The sequence below is a fragment of the Zonotrichia albicollis genome, chromosome 21 (genome assembly GCF_047830755.1).
Source record: "Zonotrichia albicollis isolate bZonAlb1 chromosome 21, bZonAlb1.hap1, whole genome shotgun sequence".
NCBI classification, from domain to species: Eukaryota; Metazoa; Chordata; class Aves; order Passeriformes; family Passerellidae; genus Zonotrichia; species Zonotrichia albicollis.
In genome coordinates, this window is record NC_133839.1 from 8,304,511 (window position 1) to 8,331,619 (window position 27,109).

Consider the following 27,109-nt stretch of genomic DNA (forward strand, 5'->3'; position numbering starts at 1 on the left):
ACAGGACACAGTGGGACCAAAGAGACCCCCCAGGTTTCAATCTGCAGATTGTGTTGCCCCTGCAACAAGTGAGGGATTCCAACTGATAGAGCAGCAGCAAGAGCAAAACTCAAGGCACGTTTGTATAAACAAAAACTCTTTTCTTCCTATAAAAACAGGCAATAAAATATACAAAATAAGTAGAATTTCTCTCTTTTCAACCAACATACATCTGCCTCACTCTTCCCTGAGGCATTAGTGGAGCACTAGCAAGAGCCATTGGTATCACATTTTCAACACTCAGATTTGCTATGAAATAAATTAGACATATTAGTGCAAAGGGAAAAGAAGTCTGTCCTTTGGATTTTGGGGTTGTTGGGTTTTGTTTTTGCTTTACTCTGGTTCTTCATAAAAAAATTACATCTCTAAGAAATTAGCATTTACACAAAAAACCATGAAGCTATGTATTTGCCAAATATCTTAAAATAATTCTGTATACTGTACAAATATACACTGTTAAACATTTACAACCTCAGCTTCCTAGATGACTCAACCCACTGCTCTTCCAAGCAATGCAGCTACCCAACTTCCCTTTTCAAAACCTCCAAGGTACCATCTGTCAGGTATTAAATCCCTTCACAATTAGGGACAGGATGGGAAAGAGATCCTCTGATAGTAGTGGTATCAATAGATGGGAGTTCCAGCTGCATTAAATAATTTAAAACACAGTCCTTGCTAGACAGAAATCTGGGAATAGATTTCCAGTGATGAGCCCATAGTGAAGTCAGTGAAAGAACTTTCTTCTCTTGGCAGAGCTTGATTCTGAGTTCTCTGGTGATTCCTGGGATGGTCTCCTGGACACACCACGAGAGTCTTTGTTCCACTCACTGCCACTGCTCTGAGCTCCCTCCCTGGGGGCTCTGGAAGCGCTTTTGGACACGGCTGCTCTCCGGTCACCCTCGTGCTGGCCCAAGGGAGGGGCTGGGGGCAGCACACTGCCCTGTCCTGCTGCCTGCTGGGCCCTCCTGGCACTTTCTGTTCTGCACACCCAATCCCTGGCAGCTGGGGACACGTGCAGGCCCTGCTGTGCTGCAGATCCTGGCGTGCTCTGGGCTGACCTCAAGGGCTGCTCCTTCCCTTTGCCTTCAGCTCGAGTGGCCAGGCTGGCCAGCCTGGGGTCCCGGGGCTTCTCTGGGATGGCACCAAGTGCTGCAGCCCCCGAGGGTGCAGGGACACTGCTGCTCCTCTTGGGATCTGCAGCTGGAACCCCTGAGGGTGCAGGGGCACTGCTGCTCCTCTTGGGATCTGCAGATGAGGTCCCCAAAGGTGCAGGGGCACTGCTCCTCCTGGAATCTGCAGTTCCAGCCCCAACAGATGCAGGGGTGCTGCTCCTCCTGGAATCTGCTGCTGGAGCCCCCACGGCTGCAGGGGCACTGACCCTCCTGGAATCTGTTGCTGCAGCCCCCACAGATGCAGGGGCACTGACACTCCTGGGAACTGCAGCTGGAGCCCCAAGAGATGCAGGGGCACTGCCCCTGTTGGAATCTGCAGCCCCTGCAGGCTGTGTGGGCCCTCGGCTTCCTTGGGGCACAGCATGGCCAGGGCCAGCAGCAAGTTCCCGTGGGCTGCTCCCAGAATTTCCAGGCTCACTCCTCTTGCCACTGGAAGAAGCAGCCTGCACCACAGGAGATGTCACAGTCCCTGCTTTGGCTGGGGGTTGTCCTGGTGGCCTGAGCTTCAAAATCCTGAGAGCTTCTTTCTTGTAATTTTTTTCTGTTGTCCTAATAATGGCGCCTCTTTTCTGAGCATCCTGAATCAAGTGATTCCAGTTTTCATCTCCCTTTAAAAAAAAAAAGAAAAACAAAAAAAAACCCTGTTACCAGCAAGAAATCAACACAAATGGACAGAGGTGTCAGAGGATGTAGAACCTCTTTAATCAAGGTACCTGACACAACTGTCATGGAAATCAATGCTATGTTCCTTCTGGAATGGAAGAATCTTATGTTTCAGGTGCAAAACAGCAACAGACACTCTGGCTGCTGTAACACAGGGAAGGCACTTTGAGCCATCAGAACTTCCAAAAATGACAAAATTTCTCAATTTCTCAATTTCCAGGGGTTCCCCTCGGAGGCGCGGGGCTTTAGCGCCCCCCAGTGGCGAACTAACACAAACCCCCTCCCTCGCTCGGGAAAGCACAAACCCCAAAAACCCTGCAGGACACAAAATTCACTTTCTTGCACAGACTGAGGGCAGTCTGAGGGTGCTGCTCGGTGCCCCAGCCCAGGGGGGCTCCCAGAGCCCTCTCCATCCCCACTGCACCTACCATGAGCGTCTGCAGCCGGCCCAGGATGAAGAGGCTGAAGCGGGCTCGGGTGATGGTGACATTCAGGCGCTGGAGGCTGGCCAGGAACCTGAGTGACAAGACAAAAACTAAGCTCCTCAACTGCTTCTTCCACAAGAAGGTTTAAAGGGTTAGGAGGAAAGGACATAAAATGAAATGTCACTGAAATTAACAGCAGCAGTTCCTGCCCAGACCCCGCAGCAGCAGCCCTGCCTTACGTGAAAGGCTGAGCATAAATTGTGTTTTCTTTCTTTCACCACTGATTCCTTGCAGGGAATTCCAGTTCTTTCCAGCTCTTGTCGTTGCTGTTTCCTTTCTTAGAGTAAATCCCCTCTTAATGCCAACCACTGCTCCTTAAACGTTCCTCAAAGTACTGAGGACATCAACCTCACTTCACCTATCAAGACTTTAAGCTTCTTTTTGACTCCAACTGAAATAGATTAATAATATTTGGCACTATTAATGGGAAAACACCCTACTGAAATACTGAACACTGCACATGAATATTTTATTTTAAAGGTGACCTGCACTGGAAGCACATCAAGGCAGACTTTTGCTTTGTCATGCTTCAAGAAGGGAGAGTTTATCCTTGCAGAAATCTGGTTTTGCACTAGGAAAATTGCCTGGTTTGATTTTCAGATAACAATCCACAGAACTGAAACCTAAATAAATGCTGAATGTATCCTTAAAAGTTGAATTCTGTTAGCATTCATTTACCAGGACTCAAAAAAAAAGGGTTTGTGAGACTAATACCAACTATTTCTTCTCTAATGAAAAATCTTCCACACAGCTTATTCTTTACTACCAAAATCCACAACTCAAAAGTCCAACCTAATTTGAGCAGGTTCACTGTCAATGCCTGACTCTGTGGTCACTGAGACCTCATCTGCAGCAAATTCACAACCCTGCAGTGAAGACTGCAAAAACCACAGAGTCACCTCCAAAAATTTGGACAGTGCAGGAAATAAGAGAAGCAGAAGCAGAGTGGATCCAGCAGCACAGACAGAGTTCTCTAGGACTTGAGAAATGAAAAAGGGGAGACCTTGAAAGTCTACTAAATATTCCTGACAGCTTTTACAACTGAAAGACAAGAAGGTTATTTTCCCAGGAGGGAGGGAGGGAAAAAAATCCATTGTTATTCCTTGGAGTTTTCTTCTCCCAGTTACTTTCAGAGTAAATTTAATGCTGGACTAGCAACCCTGGAGAGCAAAGTCCTTCACTCAGGCTACAAGATCATAGTAAGGGTGTGACAAAAACCCCATCACACCTTGCCAAGGGCACCTGACCCTGAAACAGAGATGTCCAAGCCAACAGCAGGTACAGCTGCTAAGGCACTGCACTGGCATAGCTTGAATATATAAACTTTATATATTAATGTATGAACACAGTGAGCTGGAAAGTTCCTGCTGAAAGAGCAGACAGTGGTTAAATCTCATGTCAGCAAAAAGAACTGGCAGGTTCCAGCTGCCTCCCATTCCCAAACTCAATCAGATTAAGAAGTCTTCAAAAGGCATTATTGTTGTTTACCATAAGATTTGGATTCCTTCTCTTCCCAAAGTGGATCAGCACAATTAAAAGTCATTTTTCTTGCAGAGAATGAGCATCAGAGAAATATAAGCAGCTTAGTGAAACTTGTGTGTAGAAAGAAAGATTTTTGTTTATGTGACCAGATTTTTCCTAGTTTAACTTAGAAGGCAGTGAACCCTAAGAAGGCATATTTCATATTTTCACTACCATTTTTTAAACTAAAATGATCCACAAGTTACAGAAATCAGCAACTGCTCTAAGTGCTCTGGGGGTAAACAGCACATTCAGATTAGTTCCTTTTGTTTCAGACAGAAAAACCCATAAAATGAAGAAATCTGCAATCCTGAGTTAAGACTTGCTGCTAATCTGCCCCTATCTTAGAAGACAAGCACACTCATCTACAAATCTCAGACCCAAGTCTGCTACACCACATTCCAAGTGACATATAAACTAATTAACAAGAATTTTACAGACATGAGCAGGAGAATGGGTTTCACTTTGAGAACAGCATGCAGGAAGTTACAAGGTGCACCAAAAGCCCCAAGAACAATAACTGCTGCAGTAATAATGCAAAGAGCCAAGATCCCAAGGCCAACCCTGCCAAATCCAGGCAGTGGCAGGAGAAGGGAGCTGTGCAAAGGGATCAGCACATAATGCAGAGCACAGCACCAGCATTTCCCTCTTGCTCAGACAGATCAGCAATTCCTGCTCTGAGACATCCTTTATTCACTGCCTGGCAGAAGTGACTTGTTCTCTGTCACTTTCTAACCAGTCCTATTAAAAACACGAATTTCTCTGCAGTGTCCCTGGGAATGGGAGTGGCAATGCCTGCAGGCACATACCCAATGGATCCCTTGGTGCTGTTTGCCTGCAGGTGTGGCAGAGCAGAGCCCTCGGAGCTGTTGGCCCTCACACAGGACACGATGATGCAATCCTTCTCCCGGCCCTGGAACGCATCCACCGTGTCCACCTCTCCTGGGCTGGGGAGAAACACAGTCAGCAGCCTGCTCATCCTCACTTGGGGTTTTCAGCAACACAGTAATTCAAACAGCCTCAATGCTTATGTGTGAAATCACCCAGGGTAAGTTTCCCATTCAGTACATGAGCCTAAAGCTGCATTCATTTTTCTGAGATCAGCATCATTACTGAAAATCTGTTTGGGTCCACACAGCACGGAATTTTAAGTTCTTTTATTCAGAACTATAATCAAAGCATGTGGGTAATAACTAAGAATGGCACACAGAGATCACACCAGTTTTAAGCAAAAAGGTTACACATCCCCTTTAAAGGCACAACCAAGCACAAATTTTAGCAGTACAGAAAGAAGTTGGAGACTTTTACCATTATTTAAGAGGATAAACAAAGGATTAATATGCAAGAGCCAAGGCCTGTTTGAAAGCTCGTGGTTTCTTTACCTGTTATTCTTAAACACACTGTCCAGCTGTTCCTGGATTTTCTTTTTCTGTGCACTGTAAGGGGTAATTATTCCAATGCGACGAAGGCCCAGATCCTTCCTCTTTTCCTTAATTGTTCTAATTAACTCCATCACCAGCTTCACTTCCCGAGGATTGCTGTAAGAGCTGCACAGGACAAAAGGAAACATTACAGGAACACCTCTGAGAGATCTTTCTAATTCAGTGCTTTGGGGAATTTTGGTTTTTGAACTTTTACAGCTTTTTTCACACAGAGGATCAAAGAACTTGGCAAGCAGACCCTGAGGAGGGTGTGCTAAGCCTGGGAAGTGCAGGCAGTGAAAAGCTGCACTTCCACATTCCCTCAGCACCTCCAGCTGTGCTCTCCTTACAGAGCTGGCAAGGGGAGGGCTGAGCCTGCCACCTCCTGGCATCTCCTCAGTGTGCACCTGGCAAAGGGAAGTCACTGATAAAATCAGGAATTCAAACTCTTACTGAAGTTAACAGACACTGCAGGCATTTCCTGGCACCTAACAGTGAATCAAACCAGGATTAAAACCAGTTTCAGATTTAAGAAAATCTGGTTTTTTGTGAAATTAAATCTTACCAGTTGGAAAATGCAGTTCTAGCTACTTGATGCATATTGGAACAACAAAGGAGAGAACACAGCTCTTCTGTGGACAATTAATTCTCAGAAAATCTAAACTGTGGCTGAATTAGAATTTTACTTACTCATTGTCTCGCTCCTCACGACCATCAGCTACATCAAAAATCAGGTAGGGCTGGAATGGCCATTCTGAAGAACATCTGTTCTCCTCTATTGCCCTGGAAATAATATTTTTATCACAAGGCAACCATACAACTAAGAAATTCTAAGAACTTACACTCCATTTATTTACATCATGGTTATCAAACACAAGCAGCTCTCCCAGAAGAGAGGAGCTGGCCCTGAAGTATCCCCAAAGGAAGTTTAGATTGGATATAAGGAAATTTTTCTCACAGAAAAGGACTGTAAAGCGTTGGAACAGACTGTCCAGGAAGTGAGAATCACTATTCCTGGAAGTGTTCAAAAATCACATGGATTTGGCAGTGAGGACATGATTTAATGGTGGAAATTGTTGACTCATGAGCCCGATGGCACTGAAAGTCTTTTCCAACTTCAACCATTTTATGATTGTAACTTTCAGTTCTTCTCCTGCCCAGAATCCTTAACTCTTCCTGCCACCCACATAGAATGAGGCCTAAAATGAACTCTCAGCACTCTGTATGCACAATTTTAAGGGATCTTACCTCACCTATCACACCCATGATGGACCCAGAGATGGACTGCACATTTTCTCCCATTAACCATCTTTCCCCCTCCCACAATCTCAAGAATTTTTCGACTCACAAGAACACCCTGACATGAACAAATTGCTTTGAAATACCCTCAGCTGAGGAAGGAGAACAGAGAGCTACTCACTTGGCAGTTTTTAGAGTCCTGCCATAGACATAGTTGGATGGGAAGAGGCAGATGTCTGGGTGCATCCTGTACTGCACTGTCAGCTGCACCACGGGCAGGCTGTGCAGCACGTTCCTCTGCACTTGCTCCTCCAGGTGCTTCTGCAGCCGGGCCATCAGAGACTGGTCATAGCCATACTGCTGAGCTTTCTGCCACAGGGAGAACAGGAAATTTCATTTGGCACCTCATTCCCCACCAGTCCAAGTGTTTTGGTGAATGTGAAAGTCAATTTGGTGTTTTAAACTTCTAAATCGCTGACAAAATGACAACTGCTCGTGCTTCAGTTTTGTATGTGTGTTGTCTTATTTCACCTACACAAATCTGAATTTTTGTGTCTAGTCTTTAACAAAACAGCTTCTTGTGACTCACAACACAGTAGAATGTTAAGAATATCAGCCATAATGAAAAGCAAGACTTTCCAGGTGAGATCTTGTTAAGTAAACACACAAAATCTAAAGAAGCCACCCTGGTTTTCTTCCTTTCTTTACCAGGTGTTTAATAAAGCCCTCACTGCTGGAGACAAGATGTGCTCCTATATATTTCTCCTTAAACACCTGTAGGGTCAGGAAATCTCCAAATAAATAAGAAATCTTCATCCTCCTTAAGGAACAGGGTAGTGACTGAAGCTCCCAAAATGACAAAACAGATCCTGCCACAACACAACATCCCTGCCACAACAAACCAAGTGCCCAACTTAAAGTCTGTATTGCCCCATTGAAATCTTTTCCCCTCTTTTTAAATATTTCCTATAGATACTGTTCTTTAACCATATCCATTCTATGGCAAGAAAAAAGCAAAGAGCTTGAACACTTACTACTGATTTGACAGTAGGAGGGAGCTGTTTGGGATCTCCAACCAGGATGAGTTTATTACAGCGATGGATCAGTGGGATCAGGGTTTCCACCTCACAGGACTGCCCTGCCTTTGGGATGTGCAAACAGGACAAAAGGAGAAGTTGTAAGCAAAGCAGGGAAGTACATTAAATTTCTTGTAACACAGCCAGAATAACTCAAATGCTTTAAGTCTTCTAAAAAAAAATTAAAAATAAGAAAAAGGATTTTTCTCTAGTAAAAAAACTGCATATATAATAGTAAAATAAATATTTGTAAAGAGATAAATAGATATATCCAAATAGATAAAAATATAACCGAACCATCTGGAAATCTCTAAAGCAAAAAACCATGGCTGAAGTGTGGCTCTATATTGTCCGGTTTATCTCGGCTGTTTGAGGGGCCTGGAAAGGCCTGGGGCGGCCTTGGGGCAGCCCGCGTATCGAAGGACGAGAAGAGGCTTCAGTTCTTCTTTTGGTTTTTATGTTTATTAATTGTTTATCTAAAAGATGTTCTTTCAGCCTAACAAAGATCCGCTCAGCAGTCAGCCATGGGCACACTGTGCCGTCCCCCGGACCGCCACGTATCTTTATACCCATTGTTACGTATACAATATTTATCATTTTTCCCCAATACCAACTATTGTTATAACTCGGTGTACTCTTAGTAATAACCAATCCAAAGGTGCCACCGTGGCCAAAGAAGATGGAGGAGAGGAGGAAGAAGAAGGAGGGCAGGACACACCCCAATTCCTCCATCTTACTCCTCTAAACCCCCCTGTACATAAATCCTAAACCCTGTTTCTCACCCTCTAATTAGCTAATCTTTCCACCCTTCACCCCGGTGAGGCCCTCTTATCTTCATAAAGGTGTCGTCTCCCGTGTAGGGTCAAAGTCCAGCCACCAGACACTTCTGGCAACATTCCAGGACTCCCGGGCCCCCCAAGGGTGGTCTCGGGGGCCCGGCATCCCAGGACTCAGATCTTGAGATCCCACACTATATAAAAGCTGTCTGCCGTTACAGCACCAAACAAGTCAGGAAAAAAAAAAAAAAAAAATCAATTAAAAGTTATTCTTTCTCCTCATGGTTCTCAGCAAAGACCCCAAGGTGGATTGGCAGGGCTGCAGCTGCCACCCTGCACTGACCTCATCCACGATGACACAGCTGAAGGGGTCCAGGCCCTGGCGGGAGAAGGCCGATTCCAGCAGGCTCCCGCCGCTGGTGCTCAGCGTGCAGCAGATGATGTCAGACTCCAGGATGATGTCTGCCTGCACCTTCTGCGAGTGCACACGAGCCTTCAAAGCACAACAGGACACCCTGGTGAAAATTCAGCCTCAACTGCAACAGTCAAAGCTCCTGGTTGGGTTTTTTCCCAGTATGCAGCCAGAGCACACCCAGATTTTACAGCTTACTCAGCTCATGGCCTTGATTCATTTACCCACTACTTTATAAATGCTCCCAGCTACACCAAAACCAAATTTCACCACAATTAAAGGACACGAGGTACAAAAATACATCAGCTGAATTTATTAAAGATAAATTCTCCTACCTCCTTTAGCTGAGAAGCGAGTTGTTGTCTCTCCTTTGCAAGTTTGCCAATTTCATCATTTAACATTTGACTCTAGATAGGGGGAAAATTAAACAGGAACCACCTTTAGCACCACCCATTTCCCATATACCTTTTCCCCCCTTATTAATAATACCCTAATTAATTTCCTAAACATGCAGACTTCCTCAGACAGTCTTTTATTATCAAATGTGTCTCAAGAAGCCAATCAGTTTCTTGGAAAGCTGTCCCTATATTTAGCATTGCAACACACAGTATCAAGTCTTACATATTTGTGCATGGTTTATCACCAGAAATCTCTAGTTTGGCATAAATGCCAAATTCTTAGACAAAAAAAATGGAAAACTTCAAGTGCAACACATACTCCAAAATCTCAGATCATGAGGTATCTTCCTGTATTTTCAGTGAAACAAAGCTTTGAACATATAATCAATTTAAACCTTTAAGACTTATAAATATGGTTACATTAAAATCTAACTAGTGACAGAACCAAGTGGAAGCTACTGAATGATAGAGCAACAAGTGGCACGATCAACCAATGGGAAATACTGGCATAAATAAAGAAAAATTCCCTCTCATGGTGCTACCAACTTTTCCATTAGTTGAAAAAGCAGATGAAGAGATAATGGCACCAAAAACCAGAGTTATTTTTGTGTTATGAACACAAAATTGAAAAGAGGATTAAAACTTGTCTTGCTACCTCTCTCTTCTCACATCTGTGCATGGCACGCTCTCGAGAGAGCAGGTCCAGCTTCTGGTCCAGAGCTTCTTTCTTCTTCTGAATGTCCTGGTCACAGTCACCTGGCTTTCTTTCTGTAACAAACCAAAGGAGAAAAGAAAAGCTGTTACAGTAACTACAAATTGGACAAATGCATTTTTTGCTGTGTTTTCCCATTTTCTATTCAAGTTTTATCTTGTACAATGATGAGAATGGGAATTGCTTCCAACTGTAGTTCTCAAATGCTGCATTGCTTCTAAAATTATGGTTTTAACGTGTGTGCAATGTAGTTTATTAAACAAAAGGGTCACTTTGCTTATTTTTTCCCTTTTCCTTAGATTCTGGCTCGTACATAAACTGCCACTTTTCCACTAGGACCGAAAAAAACCAATGTTTTATGAAATACTATTTTAGAAAAATCTTCCTTCTTACAGGACACATAATCCCACGTGGAAAACATCACCCAACTCTTAGAGGAGAATGAAGAAAAGTCTGATTTCCATGTTACTCACTCATTCTGTGCTCAACTTGTTTATCCAGGCTGAATCCCCTCACTTCATTGTTGATTGATTTTTCAGGACCAAGTCGCACTAATTTGATATCACCACAATTTCCTGTTTACAAAATCAGAGTCAAAATGCTCTTAAATTACTCCAACTGTCTCTATGCTTTGCTAGGACAATTAAAAAAAATACAAAACATCATGGATATCAAACAAGGCTTTTCTAATTACCCGGAGTTTTCAACACTTGACTTGTATTTAAATGCAGCTACAAAAAAAATCAGTAATTCTAAACCCTATTAAAGATGTTACCCACACTTTAGTTGTGGCTAACATTAAGAATGTTATTTTGAATTAATGAAAGTTCCTCTTATTCTCAGGTTTATCTAAAACTTCCAGAATTCCTAACTTGGACAATGCTGAGTCCCATCAAGTAAAGCAATTGTTAAGTCAATATCAAAATAACATTTGGTTACAATGCAGATGTTTTTCCCCTTGCCACAAACTAGATGTCTTTAACAGAATTCATCTACTTTGTGTTAGTCACAGACTGGGAGGAGGAAAAATGAGAAGATTAGACAGATCAAAATTTTCACCAGTCTGTTTCCCATGACCCGAAAAGTCCAATTTTACTCAAAATAAACACAAGGGACTTGTGTTCAAATCCCCAAAGAGTACTTAAAAACTGATGAACTTAAACTAACAGCATGAGGAAAGGGTCCATGTCCATACAAAACAAAGTGTAAATTATTAAAAAACCCTCACAATCCACCTTTCAGAAAAGCACATTAAAGTTAACAATGCAAGTACAGTGCATGATCAACTGCTTCAGTTCCTCCTCCAGGTTTTGCCCATTTAACATGAAAACAATTTAAAACCAAACCATACCCAAAGGCTCCTGTTTGTTTTGGCATTTTTCCTTAAATGAAATGATGATTTTTTTCATGAGCTCATCAACAGCAGCATTTGATGGTGCACACACTAGAAAACGGTTTGGCTTAATCTTGGAATTCTTTTTCCGAGCTGTTTTCTCATTCCTAGTGTTCTGCAGAATAATGAACAACAAACAAGCTCTTTAGATTGCTTTCACTTGAGATTGAGCAGCCAGACTGGACATTCATCTGAACCCAACCCCAGCACATGACCGTGGTCACTCACTTCTCTCAAAACACGGGACAGGAGTCCCACAATAGTTTTTGATTTCCCTGTCCCAGGAGGTCCATGGATAAGGCAGATCTTGGGCAGTCCTGGGTGCTGCTTTACCATGGCATAAGCTGTCTCAATGGCTCTCTTCTGATCTTCATTGTATTCATTCATATATGAAACCTGAAGGAATAGAGCAAAAAAATAATGAATTCATGTTGATCACACCTTCCACATCAATTTTCTATTCTTTCAGAATGTCCTCACCTCTCTAGCTAGAGCTCAAAAGCTGGAAGGGCAGGGAAGCTTTTGATTCTAGGTTTGCTCTAGACACACACCCAACCCTCACTTGAAGCAGGTTTTGTTCACTCCTCACACCTTTATTTCACAATACCTTTTCCATCCTGTTTCATTTCCTGAAAATTCCCCGGTAAGGGAAAAGAAAACTGAAAGCAGCTGGAAGCTCACTGTAACAACAGGGCACAAACAGCTGAGCAAGTTCAGACTCATCTCCTCCACCCCAGCAGCCAGCTCTGAGGAGAGCAGTGGCTCAGTGCTTTTGAAACATTTTTGAAACTATTTTCTCTTACTCATCTCAAAAACCAAACCTGCAGAAGTCATGAGGCCCAAAAGCTTTTTCTGTTAACCCTGGCACTCCCAGCTGCACAACTTACAGCACTTCCTGAGGCAACAGGCAGATCTCTGGGACAGAAGTCATTGTAACTTGGATTTATGATGGGTCTAACCAGGGGGCTCCTGCTCAGCAGCAGGAGACCTTTGAATGTTCTGTGTGTGGTCACCAGGGAGCCAACCACCACACATTTCACTTGCTTATGGATGAAAAATGACAAATTGCCTTGGGTTTGCACAGTAAGATGACAGGCAGTCTGCTGCTCTTTTTGTCCTGTTAATGAAGAATAAAAAAACAAGTTGTTAATTCAAAAACTATCCAAATCATTAACTGAAAAATATTCCAGTCAGTTAGTTAATTCACCAGAACAAGGTGCTGTCTTCTGCTAGGGAATCAACAATGAATTCTTGCAAAATCCCAACACTTCCCCATCCCACCAAAAAAAAAAAAGACCTAACAAAAAACTCTGTACAATCACTCAGATCCCTGCTTTAATAAGGCAGGTTCTGGGTACTTGGAAATCCTGGTAACTCACAGTTTCAATTCCCAAAGACACTGCCAATTTTAGATTGAGAGATCACAGAAGTTCATGGCACTTCCTATCTCCTGGCAACACCATCCTAAAGATGCATGCAGAGCATTTACTCATCAGTAGTTTCTGTTTCTACATGAAGTTCTAGAAAAATGATGGACAGCAGGGCTGCAGCATCAGTTCCTGATTTTTACAAAGATTCTAGCATAGACCAGACCTGCTACAGAGGAAAAATAATTCCATTTCCTCTGAGGCCAGTGGTACATTAAAATTACCAACAGCTGTCGGATCTCAGGATCTCAGTCCTGAGGTGCCGGGCCACCGAGACCATCCTTGGGGGGCTCGGGACTCCTGGAATGTTGCCAGAAGTGTCTGGTGGCTGCACTTTGATCCTACACAGGAGGAGGATAGGAGGACTTCCCCGGGGTGAATGGTGAAGGGATTAGTTAATTAGAGGGTGAGACACAGGGTTTAGGATTTATGTACAGGGGGGTTTAGAGAAGTAAGATGGAGGAATTGGGGTGTGTCCTGTCCTTCTTCTTCTTCTCCTCCATCTTCTTTGGTGATGGTGGCACCTTTGGATTGGTTATTACTGAGAGTGCACCGAGTAATAAGAATAATTGGTATTGGGGAAAAATGATAAATATTGTACACGTAACAATGGGTATAAAGATAGGTGGCTGCCCCGGAGGGCACACAGTGTGCTCATGGCTGGCTGCTGAGCAGAGCTCTGTTCGGCTGAAAGAAAATCTTTTAGATAAACATTTAATAAACATAAAAACCGAAAGAAGAACTGAAGCCTCTTCTCGTCCTTCGATACGCGGGCTGCCCCAAGGCCACCTCGGGCCTTTCCAGGCCCCTCAAACAGCCGAGATAACCCGACAAACAGCCAGCTATCAAGAAGCATTTTATGGCACCAAGGACCCCCATTTTTATTTCTAGCCCTGCTACTCACCATTTGCACAGCCAGATGCACGAGCAAAACGTGTCACAAAGCCAACATGATTCACTGTGTGGTACTCCAGCCCACTTTCTTCCCCAAAAGTGTCCTTCTGCTTGTGCACCTTCAAAAGGATTAAGTCATCCTCCTTTGGATGGAGCTGCCTTGCCAAATCACTCTCTCGTAGATGAGCTGTCCAAAAGACAAATGAAAATCACAAAGTTGAAAAGAAAATGGTTACGTTTTCTACATGACTGCAGAAGTACTGTTAACTTTTTAAAGCTGTTAAAGGCTATAGCAAAAGATTAGTGTGGAAATTTTAACTCCATCCTGCACTCTGAAGCCTGAGCACAGCACTGTATAAAAACAGAGCAAGTCAAGGACAACTTTATCAAAACAAGCTGAAAAAAAATCCTGGATGAGAGAGATGGAAGGCACAAACTGCCTGTAAAACACATGGTTCTCTTACATTCATGCTATAGAATAGCAAAGTTGAAATCCTTTCTATATTTAAAGAAAACACAAAAAACTCTGCCTCAAACTGCCAGCTCATTATAATGCATCATCTACTTGAAAAATCAGATTTAAAAAAAAACCCTCACCTGTAAAATGTGCTGTATTCATGTCAGCAGAAAAGTTCTCTAAGTAGAAGTAATAACCTTTCTCTCTTACTTTCTGGTTTTCTACCCATTCTTGTGCCAGCTACATGTTGAAAAGGAAACAACAATACTTTGAAGGGTTTAGTGTATCAGAAGAAAAGCTTACCATGACTCAAAGGGCACATAAATGAAATAAAACTATAAGACTGTCAATTAAATATATCAAGAGTCTTACTCATTTCTTTTCTTTCACATAAGCATACCCATTACATATAAATACACAGGGCAAACAAAAGTTCATCCTTGCCACTCACCCATTTCATGTACTTTCTTAAACTCCTTCACAATTACTCTGAGTCTGCCCTGACTGCATTTTCACCTTAAAATATCAGTATTAAACTGGCATTGGCTTTATTTTCTACCTTATTTCTATAGAAGAAGTGATGCAATGACTGAACTTGAAAGTATTCAGACATTAATTGAAGGAACACTGTTTTGTTGCTATTAAGCTATAAACCAATAAAGACTATTAAGCTATAAATCAATAAAAAAATACTTCCTGGACTAACCTTCCCTCTCATCTAAGTTCTCAACAGAAACCAAAACCAGATTTTCATCCTCTGCCATTGAAACACCTCAGTTTCTTAGAGACTTCTGTTTTGAGTTTTATACACTACAGAGAGAGGAACCACATTCTTTGCCACTCCTTTTATTGTGGACGTGCACCAGGAAAAAAGAAACACTTCACTGATTTGAGTAACTCTGGTCATCCCCAATCTTAAACATAGCTTTTTGGATTATCTACCCCAAATTGTTCCTCTATTCTGATCTCTAGCTGAATGTTTTCAAACGCAAATAGAGGACATAAACCAGGTTTTAATCTCTTGGTAAAATTTATCAGTGTTGATGAAATCAAACCAAAAAGCAGAAAGCTACTTACTGTTTCAAAGGCATTGAGCATCATCAAGGGAAAAAATGTGTCAAAATACTCATTGTAGCCCTGAAAATGGGGAGGAACAGCAGCTACTATGGTCTGCAGAAGATGATTTGGAGTTCCAAAGTAGCTGAAGTTTTCAAACATTTCATAAGTCCACTTTAGGACTTGGTTAACAAAAATGCTGTAATCGCGCTGCTGGCCAAGAAAAGAGGAGGAGGTTTCTCGGCCAGGCCCTCTGGAAATATTTGAAGCATTGTCATAGCGTTTATTTTGTGACTGGAGAACATTGCTGGAGCTAAGGGGTTTGAAAGTTGGAGATTTGCAGGTTGGATTTCCTGCTGGTGCAGGTTTGGGATACATTGGTGGCCTGAGCACCGGCGGTTTGGCCGCGCTCACTTTGCTTTTAGAAGGTGGGGGAAACTTTGTGCCATCTTCCAGATCTTTGCTGAAGGCTGCGTTCCGTGAAGAACTTGCTGAGCTGAAAATTTTGGCAGTGGAAGGTTTTTTTGTTTTAGGTGGTGGGAGAGAAGGCTTGGCAAACACGTGGTCTGCCCCTGGGCTGGTGGCTGAGTGTTTACTGCAGTACTCCCCAGGTTTCTCCACCTGTTCCATACACTCTTTATCCTTACACTTCACAACAGCTGAGACTTCATTCTGCTGAAGGCTTTCATCAACATCCATTTCCTCTGGGGTCTTACTACCCATGGCAGCATCTTGAACACTTTCCTCCTGAGAACATAACTCCATATCCACAGGATCTAGCTGAGTTAAAAACAGATTATCATCACCTTCATCACTGCTGTCATCTGATTTACACCCATTTTGCTTTGAAGTTTTCATCTCACACTCAGGCAGGACAGTGCAACCTTTTCCTGAAGACTCATCTTTATCACCTTCAAGTGCAGTGGAAGAGAGACTTGAATCCATAGGGACAGGAGGAACCACAGCACTGCTACCCTCCCATTTGCTGTTCCAGTCTGAAGAACGAGGCATTTTAGAGGAATTTGCCACCTCCTCCACACAGAGGCTCTCAAATTTTCTCTCACTGGCAGAAAAACAAGCAGCCTCCTCTTTTTTTTTCTCCCTTTGGTTTTCAAATTCTTTAATAGCTCCCAGTTCAAAACTTTGAGCCTTTTGTACCACAGGTTTCACACACGTTTTGGTAACTTTGTTTCTACTCTCCCAACTTCCCGCAGATTTTTTCACGCTTCTCCTGGACTTTAGATACTGGCGGTCTTGGCAGGCCAGCAGTTTTTTATTCCCTTTCACAGACAAACGCTGAGCCTCGATCTGCTTGGTTCTCTTTTTCTGCGTGACTCCAATCCTGCCGGCAGCTTTGCCGTGGCTGCGCAGCAGGGCCAGGCTCTCCAGGGAGGGCTGTGACAAATCGAACGCCTTGCGGGGCCCCTTCTTCAGGCCAAGCTTTTCTGCAGTTGAGGCTGGAGCAGGGCTCTGCCGGACCTTCCTTGGAGGAACCACAGCAGGCATCGACCTGCCAGCCTGACAACGTTCTGTTGTGCTTTGCAGTGGGGGTTTATTTTTGGCTGCTTTAACAACGGGAGGTTTTTTAGGACTTCTCTGAACAGCTGGTGCTGATTTACATTTTGCTGTGGGCTTCTGTGGGCTTGCGCTCTTTTTCTTAAGGGCCAGCTTTGAAGCTAATGAGATGGGAGATGTAGATGCTGTGGGTTCAGGCCCTTTTGAGTCCAGGGTGAAGCCTTTAGCAGTATCTTTGTCTGCACATTTCTCCAGTTGACCTTTTGCCTCCTCCTTGCCAACTGATTCTTCCAAGATTGAGTTAATCGCTTCTTTGGTATCACCAGCTCCTTTCTGATAAGAAGCATCTTCTGTCTGCTTTTCTATTGAGCTTGCTGCCTCTTCCATGGCCTCATCACTAAAGTAAGGCAGATCATAGCCCCAGTCATTTAAGTTATCATTCTGGCAGTCATCTGAATTACCTGTCTCAGGTGCTGGTGAAACATCATCTTGTTTGTACTCCTGAGTTGCCTCCACAGCATATGCTTGAGTGTCTTGCCAAGCTGAAAAAACCTCATCTTCTGTTTCAAATTCAAAATACTGAGACTCACAGTCATCCAGTAACAGGGGAGAGCCTGGAGACTTTGATTCTCTTTTAGTGTCACTATCAGAAATGCTGCTGGAAGTTGAAGATGGCTCTGCACACACATTTTCATTCTTGGTTTTTGATTCCTTCTTCTCAGCCACACTTTTTTCTTCATCAGAAGAGTCTGAAATTACAATGACTTGATTGCTAGGGTGATCACCACCACTGGGACACTTGGTACTTTGGCCCTCATTGGAAGATCTTACAGAACCTTTCACTTTCCTTTTAATATCAGACACATTTTGGTACACTGAGCTTTCCTGGTTGGATGCAACAGGAAAATTAAGACTTTTGGCATAAGCAGCTAAAGATAATTTACTGAGTTCTCTGTCAACCTGGGAGTCTGATGAATCATCATCTTCAGAAACCGTCTTCACAAAATTCTCCTCTTTCTTCCCCACTGAACTGGTTTCCCTCCTGAAATATTCTGAAAACTCAAACAACCTGTCACTTGATTCTTGCTTCACCGACAGTGGCCTGATCACATCCCTCTTGTTTTCAGAGCTAAATGGAAAATAACCACATGCTGAAATTTTATCCCTACAAGAGGTCTCCGAAAATTGATTTTTGCAGTCATATTTATCCAAATCATTTAAATTAGGCTGCTCCTGGTTTGAAGTTTGCACGTTAGTGCTCCTCTTAAAGAAAGACAGCAACGATGGACCTGATTTTTCTTCTGTTGATACTTTTTTCAGTGAGGTGTCATTATGCCCTAAAAGCAAACTACTGTCATCTTCCTTCCCTTGCACACCAGCTTCATTTCTAGAGGAATCCAGTGATGGTTCCTTGGACACCTGTTTAGTGGGGACCAGTCTGGACTGGAACCCACTGTTTGCACTTGTCTCTTGCATACTTTTGCAACTCCTTGAAGATGGAGAGTCAAGATGAGTCTGAGCAGACAGATATGGTGTTTTGGATTCTGCTCTGTGTTTCACTTCTAACTCTCTGCCTCTCCTGAAATCTGAATGCTCAGTATTTGAACTGAAACACTGATCGTCCGTATTGCACTTCCCTGCCACAAGGTCAGAGCTCCTATTTTCCTGAACTTTCCCACATACTTTTGTTGCCAAAGAGTTCTGGGGGAAGACAAACTCCTGATCTGTCAAGTCATTAGGCTCTTTTTTAATATTCATCAAGAGGCCTCCTGTGGATGTGCAAGATGTTGTTGAGCTTCTGCATGCATCTCTACATTCCTCCTCCCAGGCATTCTTTCTCCTATACAAAGGGTTCTCTTGACAATCTCTGCCTTCTTTTGACATGACAAACGGTGAACAAAGGTCCCTCCTCTCATGTCCACTCATCTTGTATCCATCATCACACACATTCCTCTCCTGCTTTGTAGAGACACTCGGCAAAGCTGTTGAGCTTGACTTGCTCCCTCCAGCCAAAGAGCTGCTCAGTGCTTTGCCCTTTATACTTCTTATCACTTGCTTTAAGCACATTTGCAGCTCCTGGGTTTCCTGGCTGCTCAGCTGCCAGCCCACAGCTCGATTTCCCCGCAGGAGGAGGTTCAGTTTGTCCAGGTAGTGCTTGCAGAGGGCGTGCTGGCCGAGCTGGTAGCCCTCCTTGAGCAGGCTGCGGATGAGCTGCACGCAGGCGTGCTGCACCGAGCTGGGCGCCTGCAAGGAGCCCGCGGCCGAGCCCTTGGCAAACAGCCCCGGGGCCTTCTCGCTGCAGCGAGTGAAGGCTCTGCTGGGCAGCGTGGCACACCTCACCACCGCCTCCACCCACTCCTGGGAGCTGATCCACAGCAAGTGCAGGCACTTCTTGCTCCTGTGCAGCTCAACAATGGACACCAAGATGAGGAGGAAGAACTCGGAGATTTTGTCGCACTCCTGGAATCGTTCGATGAGGATGTCTTTGATTTCGGAGCAGAGGTAGTGGATGACCTCTACTATATAGGCTACGCCCAAGTCCTTGAGATCCATGAGGGACTGAACAAAAGGGATGAACCAGAGGAATGTGCTGTGATGGACACGTATGTCTCTGCCTATGTCAGACTGGAGCATGTTAGCCAGGGTCTGCATATCTTCATACATGTAGGGGCAGTACTCGGGGCAAATGGCAGCCTTCCAGCCAGTGTCCTGAAAAACACATCCACCACACAACAGCCTCAGTGATAAGCACAGTTTAATATGGCAGCTTTCTTGTAGCCAAGCTTTTTTGTTACTTCCTTTCGTGTATTTGTTCACTAAACAGTAGCAGTTCTTATATCGCAATGCAAGTCATTAAAAAAATGCAAAAAATAAAGATCACAAAGATCTAATTTCCTAAAACATTACCTATGAAATTGGTGTGAAGTAGTAGTTCCTTTAAAAACCATTGTGAACTATTTAAAGACACTGCCATGATGACACAATTTACCCTCAGATAACCAAAAACACATGGAAAGCCTTTAAAAGACACTTCATAAATGCAATACACTGACATCAAGAGATGACCACACTTAGAAATGTTTATTCTTGACAACATCATTAAGTGACCCCAGTTCAAAGAAAAGGAATATAAAATACTGGTTTAATACCTTTTGAGGCTTTTCTGTGTTATAATTATATACAATCTGACTGCAGGACATCATGTCATCACCATAGTCTGATTGTGGTTCAGCTTTTGTCCTAAAAAAAACCACAGATTACTAGAGACTCACACTATTAAAACCCTGAGAAACTCAGGACAGATGTTGCTTTTCAGATGCCAAGTGCAGAGCTTGTTTTATCCAGGTTGTAAGAGCTGGGAGAAGTGACTGTCTCAGGAAAAAGCTTTCCATTGAGTCACGGATCTGTCTATGTAGAACAAATGCCCAGAATGCCATCTACTGAAAATTCAGGAATTCTCACAAATTTAACAAACCTTGAAAATGGCAAAAAACCCTCAGTGCAAGTTTGTAGCAGCACTAAATAAGCACAGAACAGTTAAGAGTTTTCCCAATTCAGGAAAAAAAAATCCTAACAATTTTAACAGACACACCAGAGATACCAAAGAGAAGTGAGTATCTATTTTTTTGAAGGAGCATCACAATTTTAGGGGACCTACTTCAACTTTTCTTGCTTGAAGTTGGAAAGATGCTATTTCTTTAATTGCCATCTCCCTCCCCCAACACAAATTACAGCAGCACAGACAAGAACTGACCTCATAAAACTACTGCGAATATTTTTGATTTCGTTGTTGTAGCTGACACTGTTGATTATGGTTTGAAAGGCTTGGACAGGATCAATCAGCTGACCCCAAACTTTAGACCCCAGCTGATCCAAAATAACCATGAAACAGTGTAGGGCAGGCCAGAAGGGGTCAGTGGAATCATCTGAAACACAACAGGAACAGTGGAGAGGGTTTAAAAGCAAGTCCTGGACATTCTCAGGCTAAACAGAAATTGAAAGAGCTGGTTCTCATTGATTTTTCTAAAATATCAATAGAAAAGTATTCTAGGAAGTTGCAACTGTACTTTTTACTGGAAAAACAATTGAAAAGTCAAGCTCTCTCATTTGTACAGAGAGAGAGGAGCAATTTGTATTGCTCCTTATGCAGTCTTAAATCCAACAGGAGCCTGGATGCCCATTATTAATATTAAATAATACTGGTATTTCCCCACTCTATTGAAACTGGTTCTTTCACGCTGGTTTTTGCAGAAGTGTGCTAAGAAGTGGCACAACTCATGTAAGAAAATATCATATCCTCAAGAAACATGATTTTTATAAAAATCTGCTCATTTAAGAGGCAATCCCAGACTAAGCCAGATTTAGCAAAAGCACCACCATCCCCTCTCCACTCCAGATTAGGATGTCATCTTTCAGTATTTGTCAGTATTTCCCAAATATTGGACCTTTCAAAAGATAAACAGGCCTCAGGTAAAATTACCTCTCATTACACCACTAACAACTTAACAAGGAACTTGCTAAAGATGAAAAATGAGCTATGAACTGTCTTAATCCAAGTATCAAAACGAGTTACCAGCTGCTTCTTTCTCCATAGTGTGAAGTATAGACTGCATGAAATCATTTTGTTTGTCTGGGCCCAGTAACAAAGAGTCCATAGCTTGTTCTTCCAGCACTGACAGCAACATGCAAATTCCTAGAGAAGAAAAAACAGAAGCAACCTGTCTATATATTTGAAAAAAATATGAATTTGTACTGACAAATTTTCAAGCTCTGACTTGAAAGAACTGCTTACAAATGGGAGACTACACAAACTCATTTCTGATCATAAACACTCACCCAGCCAATAGTTCTTGTAGTTGGCTGTGTCATACAAATGAGCTGGCAGAAGGATGAGTTTACCCTTTTCAAACATTGAAGAGCTGTAAATATCTGGGTTCTCAAAAAGCCCCAACTCAATAACTTTGAACAAACAAGTCAGCACTTCCTCTAAGTCATAGTAATCATCCCTGTCAACCTTTCCCAAATTCCTTGCTGTTAGGATGGCCCATCGACGAATCTAAGGATTGAAACAAATAGTTTTATGTTAATAAACAGAACAAATTCTGTAAGAGGAAGCACTGCTGTTACAAATGGGACAAAGGCATAGAATAATTAAAAATAAGTATTCAAAATAATCTTAGAAACAGGCTTGCTATATCTACAAGATGTCGGTGACAAGGAAGCTAAAATTCAGGGTAATACCTATGAAGAAAATTCCTTGGGATTTATGTGCAACAGTTGGTTTGTACTAATTTTATGTTATTTACATGTAACTAACCAAGATATTCTACTGCAACAGAGGTCAGGTTTTATTTACAGATAAATGCACCACACATTTTCTAAAATCATGCAAGACAGTATTCCATCCCTTCAGTATTAACATGTGCACATAACCAGGATTTAGCAGAACAGAAAAAGGAACTCACCACCTCATTTGGGTGGACCAAGAAGAGATAAATTCCTGGATATTTCTCAAAGACCTGAAAGGAGTCTTGACTTAGTTCCATTCTGCAGAGCACTTCTACACACAGCTCACCTAAAAGAGTAAGATAGTTATAGTAAGCACTAATTTACAGTCTCACAAAAAAAATGTATTTAGTATCAAAATAAATTATACATTATTTCTCTGGTTTAAGCATATTCATTTTCACCTCCTGCAGTGGAACACCACCACTCCCTTGCACAGGGATATGATCAGATACATACTGACTTTCTCATGCAGCAGCAGGTAGGGGTATTTCAGTATTTCCAGCAGGGGCACTCGCAGGTTGTTCTCAAAATTTGGGCCCACATAACCAGACAGAGGTGTCTCCCCATGCTCATCAACCAGAAACAGCTCATCTTCTCCTGCTTCCTCATTCATGGATTTCTCCATGTGGGCAATGAGACGGGAGGTTTCCAAGTCCCACAGGTCCTGTTCAGTGGGGCAAAACAACAAAGTGTACTCGTGAAAAAAGTGATTAAAGGACATTTATTATCACATGCAGATAATTAATTACATGTTCAAAAATTGAAATCTCATTTTGAAAGGTTTCTCTCTATGCATGGTCCAAACCAGTAAAGTTTTGAAATGGAATTCAAATAGGCAAAGCACAAACCTTCAAACCAGATGCAATGTTAAATATTCATATTCATTTCAATACTTATTTTAGGCACAAAACTTTGTTCCACTGGCCAATACACATGAAGACACAACACAGGAAAAGATAATCTTTAGGAAGATAGGACAAGCACTAATAAAATTTTGCCTTCTTACACATTTTGCAATTTGTGGAAGGAAAAGAATAAATAATTATATAAATAATGCAATGAGACTGACTGATTTGCTGGATATTTGTAGGGATTCACCCACTTAACTTACTCATCTTAAGCAACTGCTCCAAACCTCAATTAGACACCAAATTTATTCACTGCAGTAAATGGACACAAAAAGGAACTTGCAGTGGGTGCAGACACTTCTCTAATTCCCAGTCTATGGAACTTCAGGCACATGGAATTGCACTCCAGAGCAATCTGGCTGACCAATCTAAAGAGCAACCTTTTAGACTATGATAATTAGCTAAAAACACACACTTTACATACACAGAAGGGAAATAAGCTAATAATATAATAAATGTTATAAAATCTTTCCTAAAATATAAAGTTGTATATTGCTAAGGGAGGACTACAAAAGAGGTTTAAATTTTTTTGATTAATTTCAGTCTTGCAAGGTCTGATCTCTGAAATTCACACATAAGAGAAAACTACTAAGTGAAATGAACTGAAGTGAAAGAGAAGTGAAAGCAAACAAAAACAGGAAGAAACCAACAAGCGAAGAGAAACCAGCAGAAAAGAGAAAACACATTAAAGAAATGAGCTGTTAGTCTGGCAGATGTTCTTTGTTTCAGATGACAAACCATCTACAGCATGAAAGAAGTCCAAGCTATGGTGTCTAGTCAGCAACTTAAAACTACTGGTTTAGCTCTTGCTAATTTGAATATATGCAAAAGAGGATCCCAGTTTTACAATCAGCAGTTTGTAAAACTCCATATGAAAAAAATGAGACAGTTAAAAAGCAACACAAAAACCCAGCAACACAACCAACTCCCAAAACCCAGTAACACACAACTCCTCCCCTTACACTGAGGCTTCTTAATTAATCTCTTAATTAATTACCTCATGCAATCTTGGACATTCTTCCCTTGCTTTGTGGTATTCAACCACACACTCCAGGCAGTAACAGAGGTCATCATTGGAGCCTTCAAAATCTTCCTGGGACAGCCTCTGAGCAGCATAGTGCCTCAGGAACTCGGTGGTGTCAGCACCACTCTGTGTGCACCATCGGCATGTGCTCATTCTGGGGGGGCAAAAAAGGGCAGCAATTAAAGCCCAAAGCCTTCAAGTGGCAGCCAGGACAATTTTAAAGCGTGGGGAGCGTCAGGATTTCAGTTACTCGTTAGCAGTTTCCATGCAGGTGTTCTTACAACATCCAGGTGCATGCAATGAAAGCCATTAGAGCAATTAAAGGGACATCGCACCAGAAATGTCTGTGGAAGGAACAGCACACGGTAAAAGGAAAGCACTGTAGTCAAATGTGCAAACCAGGAAAAAAAAAGGTGAAAACTCATTTTATATTAAAAAAAAAAAACTCCTTACCTGCACATTGCAAGATTTGCAGAACTACAATGCAAAGCTCTCTATATGATTTTACTGGTGTGTCTGGAATCTAGGTCTAGAGTTTAATTAGCTTCTTTCCTTAATCTCCTACTAAAATTTATAGGTCAACAAATCCCTGTTGTCACAAGCAAAGGGTATTTAAGCAGAACTTTCCTGTCTTTGTTATTTTTACAGACAGAGTGCTAAAATTCTCACCACAGATGGTTTTCCTCTAAAAACAAAAATCCTTCACTAAGCAGCAATGGAGTCACCTCAGATCCTGCTAGCCTGAAGAATTCCACAGAGCACTGGAACCACAGAATGGTTTGGGTTGGAAAGGACCTCAAGGATCATTTCATTCCATGGGCAGGACACTTTCCACTGTCCCAGGCTGCTCCAAGCCCCATCCAAACTTTGGGCACTCCCAGGGATCCAGGGGCAACCACAGCTTCTCTGGGCACCCTGTGCCAAGGGCTCAGCACCCTCACAGGGAAAACTTTCTCCTAATACTCAATCTAACCCTGCCCTCTGTCAGTTTGAATCACTCCCCCTTGTCCTACCACTACAGCTCCTGATGAAGAGTCCTTCCCAGTTTCCTTTTAAACCCCTTCAGATAATGGAAGGCTGCAAAAGCATGAACTCTTGAACTAACTATACAAAAAGAAAGGTGGTAACTACTTCTTCTATTCAGCATAAAAAAAGCAGATAAAGCCAAGCCATAAGTTTCCTCATACATACACATACAGTGGGAAAACCCAACAATTGTGGCATTTACCTTTGAAAAAGGCAGCTATTTGCTGTGCAGGTGTGCCAGCTCACATGGTGGGAAGGAGAACAGCGCTGCCCTGCAGCCAGGCAAGGGGCTGAGCCCTTCAGCCATTCATGTCCTGAGTGCAGAGGGCAGAGCCGTATCCTCAGCAATCCACCCCCTGGTGACCAAGTCCCGGTGGTGTTTCAAAGATCTAGAGCAAAACAGAAATCAAACCACTGAATCACAGCATCAGTCCGGCTGGAAAAGGCCTCTGAGATCACCGAATCCAACCTGTGACCAAACACCACCTTGTGTCACCCAGAGCAGGGCACTGAGTGCCACATCCAGCTGAACCTCCAGGGATGGTGACCCCACGACCGCCCTGGGCAGCCCATTCCAATACTCAAATATTTAAGAACTCTTTCAGTGAAGGAATTCCTCCTGATGCCCAGCCTGGCACTGCCTGAGGCTCTGTCCACTCCTACTGAGAGAAGAGGCCAACCCTCACCTAATATAACCTTCTTCCAGGTGGTAATGACTCCACAACCAAAGGTTGTAAAGTAGGTAAATATTTTATTCAGCGCTAGACACAGGGGGAGAACATCTTCCCAAATCCTGCGTGCCCCAACATTACAAATCCTCTATTTACTCACCAAAAAAATCATGCATATTCTACAACGCCTATACATATTCAGTAGCTCTCCCCGCCCATTTTCCACGTGGTATGGAAATTAGCAGCGAGCGCACAGTTTATCCTTTTTATTGAGTCGGTGGTCTTTAAATGAGTCTGGGGGCCTGACAAGATGAAGGCTCAAAGTCTTCATAGTTGTTAAACTTTCGAATTCAGGTGTTTTGGCATCGAATTTTCTGGCAAGCTCAGCAGTTTTTATCAGGGGCTTCTCTTATTTGCAAGCTCAGCAGAATTTTATAGGTACCAGGTATCCTTCGGAGGGTCCCCTATCTCTGTCCCGTACGAGCAGAATAACGAATACCATATGTTCACACACATATTGCCTAAACTATCCTAAATTCCTTGTTAACCCTTAAATCCCTTGTTTCAATAGATCAGCAGAAATCAGTTCAGCTCACACTCAAGAACTGCTGTGGTATTTAGGTCAACACTTGCATTGATGCATTTCACGAAGCGCTAAGTACGAGTTGCAAGAGAATCCCTTCTGCCATTCAAATGCGGATGTTTGCCTGGCTTTTCACTCGTAAAAAGCGTCAATATTTACTTATGCCCGTTAAGCGACGGAATCGCTTCACGGGGCGTGGGCGGGCACACGAACGAACCTGCAGGCACACGAACGAACCTGCAGGCAGCGCCGTGCCCTGACGGCTGCGGAGCCTCGGTACCCGCACACCGAGCACCGAAATCTCTTTCGGTTTCGCACTGGAGCCGCCGCAGCCACCCCGGTACCGGTGCTGGCCCCATCACAACCCCAATCCCAACCCCGGCAGCGCCCCCCTCGTCCCGGCCGCCCTGCCCGGTGCCCTCCGTCCCTTCCCGCCAAGCGGGACCCGGCCCGCCCTGAGGCGGCGTGAGGGACCGACACAAAAGCGCGTCCCGGCAGGAGCGCGGGCTCCGCGGCGGCGGCGCGGCACCAGCTCCAAGGCGGTGCGGGGCGAGCGGACGGTCCCTGCTGTGCTCATGGCTCGCTCCGCTCACCTCACGCCGCTCCCCTCGGTCCGCCCGGCACGGCCTGGCCCGGCCCGGCCCTCCTGGAGCCGCCGCTGCCGCCCTGAGGCCGCGGCGCTGCCCGCGCTTCCGGACGCGGCCGGATGTGGGCGCTCGCTGCCTCCCGCGGGAGGAGCCTTAAAGGGACAGCGCGGCCCCGGAGGCGGCGGGCGGGGAAACTGAGGCACGGGGGTGGGCTGGGTTATAGCCCGGGCACCGCCTCGGGGTTGGGCTTGAGTCCGGTTACAGCCGCGGGAAGGGGCGGGGATGGGTCTGAGCGGGGTTACAGCCTCGGGAAGGGACGGGGATGGGCCTGAGCGGGGTTACAGCCTCAGGAATGGACGGTGCTG

General features: G+C 43.6%; 1 protein-coding gene across 2 annotated transcripts; it reads right to left on the reverse strand.

Moving 5' to 3' along the window:
- On the reverse strand, positions 1-26,884 carry SETX (senataxin). Of its 2 annotated transcripts, XM_074556617.1 has the most exons (26): positions 26,751-26,884; positions 25,106-25,292; positions 23,851-24,031; positions 22,402-22,609; positions 22,122-22,231; positions 21,493-21,712; positions 21,230-21,349; positions 20,411-20,582; positions 19,806-19,896; positions 15,163-19,365; positions 14,226-14,325; positions 13,639-13,815; positions 12,195-12,424; positions 11,536-11,703; positions 11,266-11,422; positions 10,388-10,489; positions 9,858-9,970; positions 9,140-9,211; positions 8,736-8,885; positions 7,575-7,682; positions 6,722-6,909; positions 5,992-6,084; positions 5,263-5,427; positions 4,690-4,827; positions 2,303-2,390; positions 1-1,819 (listed from the first exon to the last, which is right to left on the reverse strand). In XM_074556617.1, exons 3-26 carry the CDS (start codon positions 24,028-24,030, stop codon positions 764-766), a joined length of 8,409 nt encoding a protein of 2,802 aa, XP_074412718.1. In that variant the 5' UTR covers position 24,031; positions 25,106-25,292; positions 26,751-26,884; the 3' UTR covers positions 1-763. The 2 variants fall into 2 exon arrangements, with proteins under 2 accessions (XP_074412718.1, XP_074412719.1); XM_074556618.1 differs by lacking the exon at positions 25,106-25,292 and having other exon boundaries at positions 26,751-26,875.
- Positions 26,885-27,109: the final 225 nt, after the last annotated feature.